Genomic DNA, 17,284 nt, shown 5'->3' with positions numbered 1-17,284 from the left:
TGGGAAAAACAAACACAGAGAAAAACACAAAATAATGTTTATTTTCATGGGTTTTTCTTGTGCTCAGATAGTTTTACTGCCTCTGGTCTCTAGATATTAAAATAAATCAATGTGAGAAACAAACTTTACCTCATAATTCGCCTTTGCCCTTTCCTACAAGAGTCCCTGAATGCATCCTGATCAGTTATCACTATGGCAACGACGAGTTTCATCACTAATCGTTAGTGTAAACCACAGGGTCGCTGCAGGGAGTGTGAACTAGGGATGTCACGATTACTTGTTCTCACAATTAATCGTGGTATTAATTGATAAATAAATAAATTAATTGATCACAAAGATTCCTAAATACCGTCACTTTCCGAAAAAGATTATGTCTGAACCATATCGGCAGATGTGTGCCAAAGTAAAGAAAATGCACAGATACTGGTCCATTTATCTAAAGTAACTCTGATTTAGTAGGAATTTAAATGTTTGCGTGTCATTTGTATTGTGAAAAAAATTATTAAAATAAATGTAAACATTTGGTATAGATGACAATTAATAACTTAAGTATTTCAAACACTTCCCGCAGAGGACTAATAACTGGTCCTATATTAAGAGATTAGTAATGTAATTATATTTTGACTATATTTGATTTTACACATTCATAGTGTTGTGAAATTTATTGATGCAGAATAATCATGATAACCGTAATACCATGATTATTTCTCTGACAATAATCGTACCAAGAAAATCTATAATGTGACATCCCTAGTGTGAACATGTGCAGCTGTGATGTCATGTGATCATACAGTTATATCCACCTTTTTCCGAACGTCAAAAACGTAAGCCGGTTTTGCTCTTCCGGTGGAATTGTATGTTTACGTTTCCATGGTTTCAACAGTCGCGGTAAATGCATCGATTTTTTTATTTTTTCTCCCCGATGAAAATCTGTAAAACGCATGGATCATCACAACAGCTTTTAACAATGGATACATACCACATAAATGGACATCCACTGTTAAAAGCCAGCGTTAATAGATCCATGTGTTTAGCTACCGCAACTATGACAACGACTGAAAACCATGGAAACGTAAAATTCCACCGGTTTTGACCATAGATGACGTTCGGAAACTTGTGGATAGAATTGATAGAATTCAAACCGTTTGAGTGAAGAAAGAGAAATAAAACGGATGAGTGTGTTTTTATCTTCACTGTTATAAATGTTTTATCTTGGTATTTTGTGTTTTTCCTCAGACGAACGGGACCGAGTCCAGAAAAAGACGTTCACAAAATGGGTCAACAAGCACCTGATGAAGGTGAGAGGCCACACACACACACACACACACACAAACACACACACACACACACACACACACACACACACACACAGATTCAGTTTCCTTCATCTCACCTGGTCACAACAGGATCAATTACATTTAATGATGATGATGAAGATGAAAGAAACAGCAGCAGATAAACTGTCAGTGAGTCATCAACACCGGGCTTCACTTTAAAGGGATGGTTCAACATTTTGGCAAACTGGCCCATTGCCATAATCCCTGTAGTCATAGCAGTAGGTTCATTACCTTTAATTGTCGGTGCAAACTATTTTTAGAAATAATAACACAACGTTACCACACAGAGTTGTTTTAGAGGGAAATTCATGCAAAACCGCTGATGCGCGTTGCCTTCAGGGACAGTTTTTCATCAACAGTCTCTGTATTTCCCTCTAAAACAACTCTGTCTGGTAACGTTGTGTTATTATCTCATAGCGTGGTGAATGTGCAGGTCACAACTTGTCCACCAGAGCGTTGTGGAGTTGTTGGATTGTGTATTTGATGAGTTTGATGAGGGAAACCAAGAAATCCCATAATGAACCTCCGTAGCGTAGCTCTGAGCAGCTCACGGCTCTGCTCCACCGTTCTAAAAATAGCTTGCACCGACAACCTACTGCTATGACTATAGGGATTATGGCAATGGGCCAGTTTGCCAAAATGTTGAACTATCCCTTTAACAGTGGTCGGGGCCCTGAGTGGGCGTGGCCTGTGGTTAGTTCAGGGTCACCTCTGGGCTCCGGTGCGTCGAGGTTCTGCAGGAGAACAGGAAGCTGCAGGATCTCAGTTCAGGTCACGAGTTTTGATCATTTATTTATCAATCAATCGATTTATTAAGGAAATTTGGTCACACTTTATAATAACTACACACTATTAAGCATTAGTTAAGTAAGGGATAATGCCCGACGAGGTGTCCATTATCAGAAATTAATGGACGACGCGGAGGCGTGAACCGTCCATTAATCTCTGATAATCGGACACCTCGAAGGGCATTATCCTGCTTATACCATGGTCACTTACGAGATAAATACATATTAAATCAATTACTTGTAATTGAATGTTGTTTTTACCGTTAAAATGTTGTTTTTACCGTTAAAATCATACGTCTTTAAGCGGCTGAGCCGAGCGGACTATTTAATAAACTCGTCGGCGATAAAAGAGAAAAAAAGAGGGACCCGCTGTGACCGCAGCGTAACGTTACAGCCAGTGACTCTGCCACAGCCTGGTAGTTGATCAGTGAAGGGAGGTGAGGTGACGGCTTAAATGTTACGTGACACAAAGTTTTTCAGAGGTCCAGTGCACTTCTTACCGCTGGTGTGTTTACAGACTCCAGTGCCGTGATGCGCTGAAAAAAAGTTGTTTTGGTCCGAGTGTCCGTTGCCGTGGTTACCAACAAGCGTTTGAGCCAGCGCAGTAATATTTAGAACGTAATCAGGCTATTTTACCGGAACATCTTTATGGGTGTCCATTATCACTTTTTAATGGACACCCAGCAGCCAATCAGAATCGAGGATTCACCCAGACCATGGTATAAGCATGAATAAATACTGAATTCTTCATTTATAACGCATGAATACTCATTAGTATGTAGTTTATAAATACAGTTAGTGCTTATCAATGATGAGTAAAACATTTTAACTGTTTATAAACTACATACTAATGAGTATTCATAAAGAAGAATTCGGTATTTATTAATGCTTAACTAATGCTGAATAGTGTGTATTTATTATAAAGTGTTACCGGAAATGTATTTAAAAAGAAAAGAGAACATTGATCCAGCTGCTTCTCAAACATGAGGATCTGATTCTGAATATTTGCAACTAGCAAATCAATAATCAACATGTTTCATTGATCGATCAGCTGATATTTTCAATTCCAGACTCATAAACAATAAAACAATGAAGACGTGTGTTGTAGACGCTGAACACTTTATCACATCGGCGCTTTATTTTGAAAGTCTCTCTCTCTGCAAATAGCTCAGGAAGTTTAATTTAATTCTGTCGCAACAAGAAAATAAGAAAATGAGAAAAATGAGGTTTTTATATCGAGGGAGTGATTCTAGAGACGCTGTGTGATTTATCTGTGTGTGTGTGTGTGTGTGTGTGTGTGTGTGTGTGTGTGTGTGTGTGCGTCTTTGATCTCGGACTTTATTCAGTTTTATTTAAACTTGATTAAATCAAATGTGATTTTATTTTTTTCTTCAGTCGTCTGCATGTTTGTCCTCTTTGTCTTCTGTCCCTGAGGTTTTTACATTTTCTCACATCAAACTCTTTCTCCTTTCCATCCTTCCTCCTCCTCCTCTTCCTCCTCTTCATCCTCCTCCTCTTCCTCCTCATCCTTTCCCATCAGCACTGGAAGGGAGAGGTAGGTGTCTGTGAGCTGCTGAGTGGACTCTTTCATTTCTGCTGCATGTTTACTTTACCTGAGCTCCTGCTGCGACCTCTGACCTCTGACCTCTGACCTTTTCTTTCCCCTCCTTTAACATCTGCACCGTTTTTTTTCTAACAGCTGTGAAAATCCTCTCCTACGTGTCGTCGCTTCGGCTTCCTCTGTCTCAGTCTCAGAGGAAAACGATTTTTTCCCTCTGAAGTTTTTGCTTCTTATTTGTTTTGTTTTAGTTTTAATATTTAATATTATTGATCAGTGTGTAAGAAGAATTATTCTCTGATTGATTTGTTGTGATATTGATGATGATGGTGATGATGATGATGTGGTTTCTGTTCAGTCTCAAACACTTCCATCTGGAGACGTGAATCAGAAACTGGGTCATAGTTGATGATGGTCTGTCGTTAGAAACAGATCTGAACTTCACCAGATGATTATTTAGATTTCTTTTCTGTTCATTTTTCAGCTTCATTAATAAAAATAAAGTGAAACTTTCACGTAACGTTTTTGTAGAAGATTCAGGTTCATGTTAAAGGGATAGTTCACCCAAAATTACTCACCGTCATGTGGACTAAGGGCTGGGAGAAGTTTCAGAGTCCTCCGTGGCTTCTCTGAGTTACAGCGGGGCTCCGTGCAGGACTGCATGTCCATATGACGGTTGAGAACGGAGCTCACTTTTCTTCATCCAAAAAGACACACCAAAAAACATCCAAATACCTCCATAGTGCTCGTCTGTAATGTCCCTCTTGCAGAGATGGCAAAAGTACCCAGATTCTGTACTTGAGTGAAAGTAAAAGTACCTGTGTAAAAAATGACTTTGGTAAAAGTGAAAGTACTGATCCAAATATCTAATCAAGTAAAAGTAAAAAGTATAGGCTCTGAAATTTACTCAAAATTATTATTAAAAGTAAAAAGTATTTCTATTGCACGATTCACTGCACCACACAATAATGTAATTGGAATCCATTTCATCAATGTTATTGTTTGAACAAACATTAAGTTTACCTGCCAGACACAAGATGTATCCTAAAGTACTTCACTATAGTCAATCGTAGGTATTTGTATTGTACAAATGAGAAAATAGAGAGTGAGACGACCCGGCGGCGTGATATGACGACCCCGACCCCGCTGAGGAGGAACGATGAAGACTCAGCTCGAGTCGAGCTGTAATTTTATTTTGCCGTAAATTTATTTTGCCGCGGAAACCCTGATAAAAAAATAGTAACAAGCCTTTTGGGGAAATGTAAGGAGTAGAAAGTACCGATATTTGCGTAAAAAATTTACTGAGGAAAAGTAAAAAGTTGTCAAAAAAATAAATACTTCTAAAAGTACAAAGTACCTGAAAATTCTACTTAAGTACAGTAACGAAGTATTTGTACTTCGTCACTTGCCATCACTGTCCTCTTGTATTGAAGCCCCAACATGAGAAATTGTTCAGAAAAAAATTTGGTAACTCTCATGTTGGGGCTTCAATACCAGAGGGACATTACAGACGAGCACTATGGAGGTATTTGGATGTTTTTTGGTCTTTTTGGACGAAGAAAAGTGAGCTCCGTTCTCAACCGTCATATGGACATGCAGTGCTGCACGGAGCCCCGCTGTAACTCAGAGAAGCCACGGAGGACTCTGAAACTTCTCCCAGCCCTTAGTCCACATGAGGGGGAGTAGAAATTTTAATTTTGGGTGAACTATCCCTTTAAGATAGATGATGAACCATCAGATTTGTCTCTTCTGATCAGATCAGGTTTTAGAGTTAAAGTTCTTGTGTTTGTTAGAGGTCATTAATTAACTGGTTAACGACCTGAACTCAGATCAATCAGCTTCTTTACTTTATGTTTTATTTATCAATTATTTGTCTTTGGTTTGATCCGGTGTGACTCTTCTTCTTCCTGTCGTGTGAAGTTCCTCCTGTCGCTGTTTGTGTTGTGTTGTGTGTTAATCACACACACACACCAGATTGTTAACCCCGTTGTGTTTGTGTGTCCAGGCGCAGAGACACATCACCGACCTGTACGAGGACCTCAGAGATGGACACAACCTGATCTCCCTGCTGGAGGTCCTCTCTGGAGAGACACTGGTGAGTCTCGCTGACCTTTGACCTCAACACCCCTCTCCCCCCTTCTCCCTCCTCCTCCCTCTCCCCCCCTCCCTACCTCCTCCTCCTCCTCCTCCTCCTCTTATCTCGTCCTGTCTCCTTCCTGGTTTCTTCGCTGTTTCTCCATCTGTAGCTCAGGCTGTTGACACGGAAACGATCTGAACAGAAAACACAAATGTGGCGTTGAGTTCTCACTTTTTATTCCGTGTTTGAACAAGTGTTTTTTGGGGGGGAGATCTGCATGCATACGGTGACGCAAAAGTTTGTGTAATTCGATGTTGTATGCACGCCAGGCGGCGAGGACACCATGTGACCATGTGACCATGTTCATTAGAGCTGCTGGGACGACTGGAAGCTCCGACGGATGGAAATAATCCGACATCTTTGTTGTTGTTGTCAGGGCCGTTGTATAGGGGAGAAAGGTGATGATAACTCTAGGGGCCCAGCGCCCAGTGGGGCCCACAAAAACCCCAGTAGTCTAATCTTTGTATGACTGATTTATTCTGTATATGACCCTGACTAATACTCATAGTAATGCTGCATTAGCATCAAAACAAAGAAGGCTGAATAAAAAAATGATAATACATATGATGTACTCTAAGAAAAAAAACTGGAAAAGTTAAGGGGTAGGGGCCCACTTTAGTATTCTTTAATGGGGCCCAGAATTCCTAGCAACGGCCCTGGTTGTTGTCCTGGACTGGCGCCGGTGACGTAAACGCGTACGCCACCTGAACAGGTCGGAGCAGATTTTTGCGTTTTTACCTTTAGACGGGAACGGCACAGTGGAGTGTTTTTAAGATTTCCACTCTGGAGGCGCTTTCACTTTTTTGGGTTTTTAAGCCCCAAAAACACCGTCGCCGTCTAAACAAAAGGCACATCCCATAATATATTTTGTCGTTTTCACCTGCGAGTGTCAAACTGTCACATGTTGATGAGTCTGATGTTTTCCTGGCGGGGGAGGGGGGGGGATCTCCACTCTGCGCTCTCCTGGTGTTGGAGCCTTAAACACTAATTCTCATCCTTTGCTTCCATCTCGTAACTCTTTTTTCTGCACTGACCTTTGACCTTTGACCCCTGGTTCTTTTTTTCCCCCTTCCTTTATCTACTTCCTGTGCTGACCTTTGACCTTTGCCCCTCCTCCTCCCCCCTCCCCCTCCCCTCCTCTGCCTTCCTCTCGTGCGATGCTCGTGCCTTGGTAGCCGAGGGAACGTGACGTTGTGAGGAACGTGCGGTTGGTGAGTGGCGCCTGGACCGCCGCGGCCCGCCGCCTCTTTTGGGGCGGGAGGGGGCGGGGCATGTGTCACCCCCCCCTCACCCCCACCCCACCCCCCTCTCTTTGGGTGGCTGCTGGGTTTGTGCATGAATGATGACAGTCACACTCCCTGTTTATGTGTCCAACATCGGCCTCCATCTCCTCAGAGCAGCAGGAAGCTTCTGTCAGAGCAGAGTGCAGATGTTTACAGGTGTTTACAGATGTTTACAGGTGTGTACAGGTGCATGTTGACTCTATTGTTACTGTACACACTCTTCCTGGTTGTAAATTCATCAGTTAAATCTTCTGAGTGAAACAGAGAAAAATCCAGAAGGAAATTAAACCGCGTCGGTCCTGAAGATAAAACCCAGAGTCGTCTGCATAGAAACAAACCTGCAGGTTAATAAAGCAGTCAAATCAATAATTGACCTCTGGCTAAGCCCCGCCCCCTCCACTCACTCGGACAAACAGTCAACATTCGGTGACAGGAGCTATGGCAACAGCTGTCACAGTAGGAGACATTTCACAGGAGGCAATTGATGGTTTTTGGAGACAGAAAGATTAAATATCATCTCGAAGTCACCAAAACTTAACTTAGCTTTACTGCTTTGGCTGTCGGTTGCCGCGAAACGACGATAGCGATGGGCTAATTTCTGTTAGCCTGTCTATGGAGTTTTACATTATACGTTAGCATTAAGCTAGCGGACTTTATGCTTAGTTGTGATACTGGCTAACATCCAAACATCTCTCACAATATGTTGCCTCAAATACGTTGTTGACTTAACTTAGAACAGATGTAGACATCCTTGTTAAGTTTATCCACGTTTAGTTGGTGTTGTGGTCTACCGCATAACTTTATCCAGAGCAGACACTTCTCTCGGTTGAGATGTGGCTTGGGAAAAGGTAAAAAAAATCCACCCCGTCGCCCAGCCTCTCGGGATACCTTGTGTCGGAGTTGCATGTACCCCATGCACACCGTTTGACCATTTTAAACTTAAAATGTCAAGAAAAAACATATAAAAACGAATGAAAACTGACCAACTGCAATGCATTTCAATGGACGTGGAAGCAGAGAATGTCCGAGTGTATGGGTTAGCTATGCGCACTGTGATTGGCTCATCGCGTTTGGGGGCGTGGCTTAGCCATAGGTCAATTACAGCTCCGTTAAAAACAGTTTATAGTGGTAAATACATACAATCATAGTTCCTGCATCACTAGGTAGTTCTAACATGTATTCATTTTTGGCTATTAGATTTTATATTTCTACTTTGTGGTGATTATATGTGTGATTTTTGTATATTTTTGCGAGGCCCTGAGGAAGACGAGCTGAGCGCCTTCATGAAATAACAAACAACATGAAATTAATTACGAAAAGTTAAAGTTAAATAAATATGATTCATATGGTTGATTTGACTTTATTTGAAGTCACAGAGAAAAAGCCACACACTGTGAGAGCTGAAGATTCAGACGTTGAGGCGTCTGAAATGAAAGTGCGATGACTCAGATCTACGAACCGACCAATCAGAAAATGACTCTGAAATAAACTTACCAGTTCAGAGCAGTTTAGTTTCAGAGTCTTTCATTAACTTTGAAGGGTCCTTTTATTTTGAGAAAATCCCAGGCAGTAATTATGTGAACAGTGTTGGTACGGTGGCCCAGAGGGTTCAACTCTGCTGCTGAAAGGAAACATGTGACTAAACATAAACAGTGTTAGAAAACATCTTCATGACACAAGCGGGAGTGTTTCCAGGGGACGGTAAAGAGTGACGGACTAGGGGTGGGCCAAAATATCGATATGGCAATATATTGTGATACTTTATATCGCGATACGATATCGATATTCAATATTTAAATATCGATTTTTTTTTTCAAAAGTTTTTGTACATGCAAATATGTTTTTGTAATTTGCACTTGTATAAAATGGCATGGATAATTTTAATTACATTGTTTTGACTCAGTTTGTCCCATAAATTCTCACTATCATCTGACTATCACTATCAACTCGGATTTTAAGATGCATAATGCCTTTTACATTTTTCAGTGAACTATGTAGAATATCGTAGAATATCGCAATATATCGCAAAATTTGGATGTCGCAATATCGTATCGTATCGTGACTCAAGTATCGTGATGCGTATCGTATCGTGAGGTCCTTGGCAATACCCACCCCTATGACGGACGGAGCTCGTTCACATTTGAAAAGCGTCAAACAACAGCAGGTCCGTCACGCTCTTGTGTCCCCTGGAAACACTTGAGTCTTGTGTTTTGTTTTCCCTCCATGTCCCTCCGGGCCACCGTAGTTTGGTCCTGTTGTAGAAACCAGAGTGACAGGAGTTTGGTTCCTTCACTGCAGACGTGTCGACCGGCTGAATAGAAAGCTTTAGCGTGGGCAGCACCACTGCATGTCACGGCCATCACCCCCCGGGGAGGGGCGGTAGGGGGGTGGCGGGGCGGGGCAGGGTGGGGGGGCAGTAGGGGGGTCCCCGCCCATCCTGTCGCTGCTGGATGGGACCACGTCACAGATCCAGGGTCAGTCAGAGCGGTGATGATGTAGGAAACGAGCGTCCTTCATCCATCCTCATGCTTCACTGCAGACATGTGGCTGTGGACTGACATCATCAGCAGCATCATCATCAGCATCATCACCGGCGGGAGCCAATCAGACGCTTCGATCACAACCTGCACAATTTGAATCACGCTTCAAATTTGCTCTGTTTTGTTTTGACGTTGAGTTTTGAGGCCATGACTGAAGCTTCAGGTCCAGTTGGACTGAAGGAAGCCGCGGGACTCGAACTCCCGTCTCTGCTCCTCAGTCATGTCTCCATAGAAACGTCTTCGTCTTCATCTCTCTGCTCCTCTTCCTCACCATCATCTCTCTTCGTCTCCTCTCTTTCAGCCGCGGGAAAAAGGACGGATGCGTTTCCACAAACTGCAGAACGTCCAGATCGCTCTGGACTTCCTGAAACACCGCCAGGTCAGACACACACACACACACACACACAGGGCCGTTGTATAGGGGAGAAAGGTGATGATAACTCTAGGGGCCCAGCGCCCAGTGGGGCCCATAAAAACCCCCAGTAGTCTAATCTTTGTATGACTGAATTATTCTGCATAAGACCCTGACTAATACTCATAGTACACTGTAAAAACTCCAACATCTTTCCAAGAATATTTGTCTTATTTCTTGTCCAAATGTCTCATTTCTAGTCAAAACTTATCTCTTTCCACTTTAAATCAGACTCATCGCCTAAAAATTAACTTTTTTTTTTTTTAGATCATTTTCACTTGTTTCAAACAAATTTTCACTTGAAATAAGTAGAAAAATCTGCCAGTGAAAGTAAGTTTTTTGTGCTTGTAATAAGGAAGAAAAACTTGCTCCACTGTCAGATTTTTCTACTTATTTCAAGTGAAAATCTGCTTGAAAGAAGTAAAAAAAAGTGTCTAAAAACAAGCTACTTTTAATATGATGTGTCTTATTTTAAGTAGAATTAGATTTGTTTTGACTAGAAATTACACTTTGACTAGAAATAAGAGAAATATTCTTGCTAAGATACTTGAGTTTTTGCAGTGTAATGCTGCATTAGCATCAAAACAAAGTAGGCTAAATAAAAAATGATAATATATACGTAGTCTAAGAAAAAAAAACTGGAAAAGTTAGGGGGAGGGGCCCACTTTAGTATTCTTTAAGGGGGCCCAGAATTCCTAGCAACGGCCCTGCACACACACAAACAAACACACACACACACACACACAACCTCTCTTTTATATTTATGTTAGTACGAATATGAACCATGTGTGATGTCACTTCCTCCCAGGTGAAACTGGTCAACATCAGGAACGATGACATCGCCGACGGGAACCCCAAACTGACCCTGGGTCTGATCTGGACCATCATCCTTCACTTCCAGGTACGACAGGTCTAAAGTCACAGCTGCTCCGTCTGCGTTTAAAGTTGGTGTTGATGCACCGAATCCTGATGTTTGAAGATTTTTTAAATCCTGTCATCGGCCCGTACGATAAACCAGTGGTTCTCAAACTTATCAAGGACCCTAAATTGACACAAATTAGATCACGGGCCCCGCCCGATTGGACAAAATTTTGAAGCAAACACCAGAAATACACAAATATTTGTTCTGAGACTGAAGAACATTACTGTTTTAATCGATGTACATTCAAATTAAGGTCAATGGGGTGAAATTTCTGGAAAAAAAAAATAAAAATAAAAAAGTTAAAAAATTTCTAGAAAAAAGTGATAAAATTTCTCAAAAAAAGTTTTTTTTAAAAATGTCAGAAAAAGTGGTACAATTTTCAAAAAATCTTTTTTTTATAATTTCTCAAAAAAAGTTTAAAATTCTAGAAAAAGTCGTAAAAATGTCTCCAAAAAAAAAAAAAAATTCTCAAAAAAAGTTTAAAGATTCTAGTAAAAAGTGTTACAATTTCTCAAAAAAAGTTTTTAAAAAATTTCAGAAAAAGTGGTAAAATTTTCTAAATTAAAAAAAAAATTGTCAAAAAAACTTAAAAAATTCTAGAAAAAGTGGTAAAATTTCTAAAAATAAATAAATAAAAATAATTTCTCAAAAAAAAAGGGGGTAAAATTTCAAGAAAAAGTTGGGGGCCCCCTTGAACCCTCTCAGGGATCCCTGTGGGTCCCCAGACCCCACTTTGAGAACCATTGCAGTAAAGACATTATAAATGCAGTAAGCAACATCAGTGTTTTATTCTAACTATAAAAACATTGGACAGTAACTTTCGCTCAGAGATCGTCACCGAACACTAAAGCTTCCAGTCAGTCAGGAATCAGCCTTTAGTATTTTTTCTCATTAAAAACAAGAAAACAACTGTGACTTTGAACTGAAGCTGCTGGACAGTGAAGGGTTAAACTCAGTGTTGTGTGTTTCAAACTTTAACGACGTCGTTACATAAGATCAGATTTAATGACCGACATGTTTCTGTAACCAGCTCGATGTCGTTCGCTCTGATTGGTCGGTCTGTGACGAGCTGCTCTGAGGTTGAGGTTCGATTCCCATGCAGCTTCGTGTCGACACAGTGGCCCAGTGGAGTCGATCGGCTCCGATCAACTCCTGGTGGTTTCTGAATGAATGTTTGGCTCCGAGACTAAAACACTGAAAGAAAGAATGAAAGAAAGAAAGAAAGAGCTCCATTCAGCTTCTCTGCAGCGCCGCCTTAAATTCTTCTCCTTCTTCTGTCAAACATAAACAGTCTGTGGGAAGAAGGAGTTAGTGAGAGGCAGATGTGTTTCTGAGGACGATCCAGATGTTCGGTCAGTTCGGTTTTTAGGAAGACGAGAAGTTTCTTTGATGCAGCGACGAAGACGTGAGATCAGTGACTCAGACAGAGGAAAAGTTATTTATACAGAAAACTCCCAACGTTACTAAGGTTAAAGAAATGTAGAAAATGAAAACAATGTTTGGTCCTGTAGGACTCATTCAGTCTTTATACTTATTTATACTACAGTATATTTTTATACTTATTCTTTTTTATATATATATGAGTATGAAGTTGTTTTTTTTATTATTATTGTGCAAGATGAGTGACTAACAGGCAACACATGGACACAAGACAACAGAACCAGACAATAATCCAACATCACAATAACATGAACAAAAATGTAAAAAAGAAAAGAAAAAACCCCAAAAGAATTAAAATAATAATAGTAATAATTTTTTTAAACACTTTTTATTTATTATACATATACAGTGGGGAAAATAAGTATTTGATCCCTGCTGATTTTGTAAGTTTGCTTCCCCACAAAGAAATGGACGCTCTATAGTTTTTATAGTAAGTTTATTTTAACAAAAAGAGACGGAATATCAACCAAGCATCCAGAAATAATGTCATCATATAAAAGTTATAGATTGATTTACATTTGTTCAAGTGAAATAAGGGCAAAAATCAGCAGAGGATCAAATACTGTATATAAAGTAGAAGAAAACATGAGTTTATAAATCAGAGGATTCATCTGCAGGTTTATAAAGAAACATGTTTATCTCCAATTATTTATGTGTTAGATTAAAAATGAACATTAGTCAAAAGAGAAAAAAAAGATAAATCAGTTAGAAAACAGATTCTGGACCAGAAACTGACCAATAAATAAAAGTTTGACGTCACACTGAGTCTGAGGGAAGTTTTTGTGTTTTTTTGTTCTTTAATAAAAAAGCAGAACTTCAGAGTTGAATGTGTGTCTGGTGTCGGTCCAGTTTCCTCTCAGGTGTTAGCGACCGGTCTGGTCTAAAGCAGGAACCAGAAACTGGACCTCCCGAGGGCGGAGGTCCAGTTTCCACTGAGTCACCGAGCCGCTGAGCCGAGGCCGGGGCCGGGGTTTCCCTCAGGACGGAAAATAGAGAAGGAAGAAACGGCTTCTTTTTTCCCTCCTCCGCCCTTTTCCTGCAAAAAAAAAAAAGAAAAAAGAGAAACGGGAGAAATGATTATTTCTGCTGTGACTCATCATCATCATCATCATCATCATCATCACAGAGTTAAATAAAGCTGCGTTTGTTCCTCAGAGGAATCAGCAGCAGCTTCACATAGCGAAGTGTAGATTTAAACACAAACCCAAGCTGCAGATGTTTGGTTTTGTTTCTTTTAGGTTTTTTCTTCAAATCGATTAAAACGTGGGAATTAAAAACACACACATGAACTTTCCTGTGATTGTTGCTTCTCACGATGTGTGTGCACAGTTTTACGACGAGCTCCACCCACCTGGGGCGTCCGGGAGCGAGATTAAAACAAACACCACCGGCGTCTCTTCATCAGCTGGTCTGATGATAGAGAGAGAGAGAGAGAGAGAGACTCTGGTTCACATCTGCAGAAAGAATCCAACCTGGAAACATCTGGACCCACCGATCAGTTTATTTCTGTCTCAGGGCGTTTGTTCTGATTGGTTCTAATCCGTCGACTCATCAAACACAGCAACTCAGCTTTTTAACGACTCCTCAGTCAGATTCAATCAATCACAGAAAACAACAGGAGCTGCAGGAAGAAACACAACCTCTAAAATACATTAACTAACGTTTAATATAAAGATTCAACACTTTATTACAGTAACATATCGACATTAGTTTCAGTGGGTTTTCACGCACTTACAAAAATACATTAACTCATATCACAGATAAAACATGACAAGATAAACATGAAATAGCATACAGTAAAACTTATTAAAGTCCATTAAAAGAGTAAAATAGTACGAAGGAGTATTAGGGCCAGCCCCCCCCCAAAAAAAGCCAGGCGAGAAAAAAAAAATCCGGCAAAAAAAAAGCCAGGCAAAGAAAAAGAAAAAAATCCGGTGGGAAAAAAAAGAAAAATCCATCTGATTTTTTTTTTTTTTTTTGCCAGAATTTCTTTTCTTTCCCCTGCCAGATTCTCTTTTTTTTTTTTTTGCCTGGCTTTTTTTTTTTTGCCAGATTTTTTTTTTTTTGCTGGCCCTAATACTTAAAAAAAAAAAAAATAGACACTGTCTAATTATAAAACTCTTCTTAAAACCCTCTTTTCCTTGGCTTTTCACACCAAATTGATTTCACATTAATTGTTGATCTTGTGTGCAGGGATATTTTATCACAGTCTATTTATATATTATGTTTTATAGTGTTTCTTTTTCTAGTATTTTATCTTTTATTATGGTTTTATTGTGTTTATTTTACTGTACAGCACTTTGGAAACCTTTGTGTTTATTTAAATTGTGCTTTATAAATAATATGGATTGGAATAGAAGAGTCAAATAAAACACTAAGACACCTGTGTGGGTTAACAGCAGCAGTCCACATATAAAATACATAGTGCATGTTAAAAGTGCATCATAAAGTAGGCCTAAATAGCAATAATACAATAGGTACAATAATGAGAACTGTACTTAAAATACTGTTTGACAGCCCTTTGATTAAAAACTATCACGTGGCTTAGCATCAATCAGTCAATCAAATTTTTATTTATATAGCACCTTTCAAAGCAAATAAATGCCATTCAAAGTGCTTGACATTTTGATTGAAAAAGTATATAATAAGTGAAACAAGAAGAATGACATGGAGACTAATGCACGAAGAACAATAAAATAGTATAGTATAGTAAAAAAAAAACAATAACATTTAATAAAACAGAATGAAATGCATGGTCGTTTCTGAGTGTTGAGTAGTCGGACAGCTGGGGGATATGTACTGTTCTGTGACCTGGTAATATCACCTGTTAAACATGATGATAACGTGATAATAACATGATAATAATGTGATAATAACGTGATAATATCATGATAATATCATGATAATAACATGATAATAAGGTGGTGTCTGTGCTCCTCCGGTCAGATCTCAGACATCCAGGTGAACGGTCAGTCCGACGACATGACGGCCAAAGAGAAGCTGCTGCTCTGGTCCCAGAGGATGGTGGAGGGATACCAGGGTCTGCGCTGCGACAACTTCACCACCAGCTGGAGGGACGGGAAGCTCTTCAACGCCGTCATCCACAAGCACAGGTCAGTCACAGGGAGACACAGAGAGACAGAACAGCTCTGTCCGTGGTGTTTGTGGTGAAACTCTATACAAGCACCGACACACATATCATCCTGCACAACGATGGGACTCATCGCTCCAACTCAATAACTCAATCTGCTTTCACTGGCAGATTTTTCTACTTATTTCAAGTGAAAATTTGTTTGAAACAAGTGAAAATAATCTAAAAACAAGTTAATTTTTAGGGAAAGAAATTAGTTTTGACTAGAAATGAGACATTTTGACAAGAAATAAGACAAATATTCTTGGAAAGATTTTGAGTTTTTGCAGTGTAGTGTCTGTAGTTGTTTTCTTCCTTTCTGGCTAGCTGCACCCTAGCGGCAGCAAATATACTGTATTTGCTCCGTAGGTGGGTCTAGAAACGAGCCATAGGAACTTTTTGAGTCTCGAACACCGTTTGTGTTCACCAATCACAGCGCTCTATCTGTTTAGAGAGTCGTTGGGCGGCTTAACGCCATGACGACATACAGTACTTAGGACGGTGAAAAACATGACAAGAAGATGGCTTTGGCAAAGGAATCGTTTGAATCGGCGTTGGCATCAACTTTGAAAGAATTAAACTTGTCATTTTCTTTAAAAGTTGAGCAAGAAACTGCACTGAAGTCTTTCAGTTTTCCCAGGGAGACATATTCTGCCCCTTTTCCACGAATTAAAATAGTTCCCAGGTGTCTTAAAGACGCGTCTGTGACATGCTTTGGTCGAAACACCCCGAGGATCAAACATCACAGCTCTTTTCATCTGATCCAAACATCCCTGTTCAGAACGGCTGTTTTCAGTGCCTGTCCCTTTAAATGCAAATGAGCCACTGCTTGCCCCGCCCCTTCTACCAGTGCCAGGTAGGGGCGGGGTTATGCAAATTCGAAAGCTAGTTACATCACTGGAAGACAACTGAGGGAACAGCTCGTAAAACCAAATGGATTTCAACCTCAGGAGCCTGAAAATTACTGATTTATTTGTTAATTCTCTCAATTTTGGGGCTGGAAGACAAAACAAACACCCAAATACATGTTAAAAAAGTAATATTTCCATAATATGTCCCCTTTAAAAGCCCCCAAAACAGGAGATCTATGAATAAGTTGAAAGAGATAAAACGCATACAGAGCACAATTACACTGCAAAAACTCAAAATCTTACCAAGAATATTTGTCTTATTTCTAGTCAAAACAAATCTCATTCTACTTAAAATAAGACTCATCACATTAAAAAGTAGCTTGTTTTTAGACTCTTTTTACTTTTTTCAAGCTGATTTTCACTTGAAATAAGTAGAAAAATCTGATAGTGGAGCAAGTTTTTCTTTCTTTATTACAAAAAACCTGCTTTCACTGGCAGATTTTTCTACTTATTTCAAGTGAAAAATTGTTTGAAACAAATGAAAATTATCTCAAAATAAGTTCATTTTTAGGTGATGAGTTTCATTTTAAGAGAAAAGATAATAAGTTTTGACTAGAAATAAATGTCTTTTATCTTCTGTAAAGTTTGCATGTGGTGCGTTTGAGGCCGGTAGAAAAAAAAACTAAAACAGATAATAATGTTGTTTTTGTGGTTTCACAGGAGTCGCAGTTTAAAAGCAACAGGAAGTCAAAGTTATTTCTACCATCCTGTCAAAATAAGAGCGCGGTTCTGTTCTGTATAGTTGAACGTGTCTGGACCTGAGACGTAGAAGCTGAAAGGTCAAAGGTCAAACAAGTTAAAACGTCGGTTTAATTTACTGCTGAAG

At 39.7% G+C, this 17,284-nt stretch overlaps 1 protein-coding gene across 7 annotated transcripts in view; it reads left to right on the top strand.

Moving 5' to 3' along the window:
• pleca (plectin a) overlaps positions 1 to 17,284 on the top strand; it is a 165,450-nt gene that overhangs the window by 107,993 nt on the left and 40,173 nt on the right. For 6 of the 7 annotated variants that reach the window (XM_085790727.1, XM_085790726.1, XM_085790730.1 and 3 more), the window contains 5 exons: positions 1,237 to 1,298; positions 5,689 to 5,778; positions 9,945 to 10,022; positions 10,864 to 10,956; positions 15,364 to 15,530. In XM_085790727.1, coding sequence (XP_085646853.1) covers positions 1,237 to 1,298; positions 5,689 to 5,778; positions 9,945 to 10,022; positions 10,864 to 10,956; positions 15,364 to 15,530 — 490 coding nt within the window. Of the gene's footprint in view, positions 1 to 1,236; positions 1,299 to 3,665; positions 3,681 to 5,688; positions 5,779 to 6,995; positions 7,032 to 9,944; positions 10,023 to 10,863; positions 10,957 to 15,363; positions 15,531 to 17,284 lie in introns of all 7 variants that reach the window. The other variant, XM_085790725.1, reaches the window with a different exon arrangement.

Source organism: Trachurus japonicus, chromosome 11 (genome assembly GCF_045865225.1).
Source record: "Trachurus japonicus isolate A0001 chromosome 11, Traja_1.0".
NCBI classification, from domain to species: Eukaryota; Metazoa; Chordata; class Actinopteri; order Carangiformes; family Carangidae; genus Trachurus; species Trachurus japonicus.
Note: the sequence above shows the minus strand (reverse complement) of the source record. Positions and strands in the feature narration are given on the sequence as shown.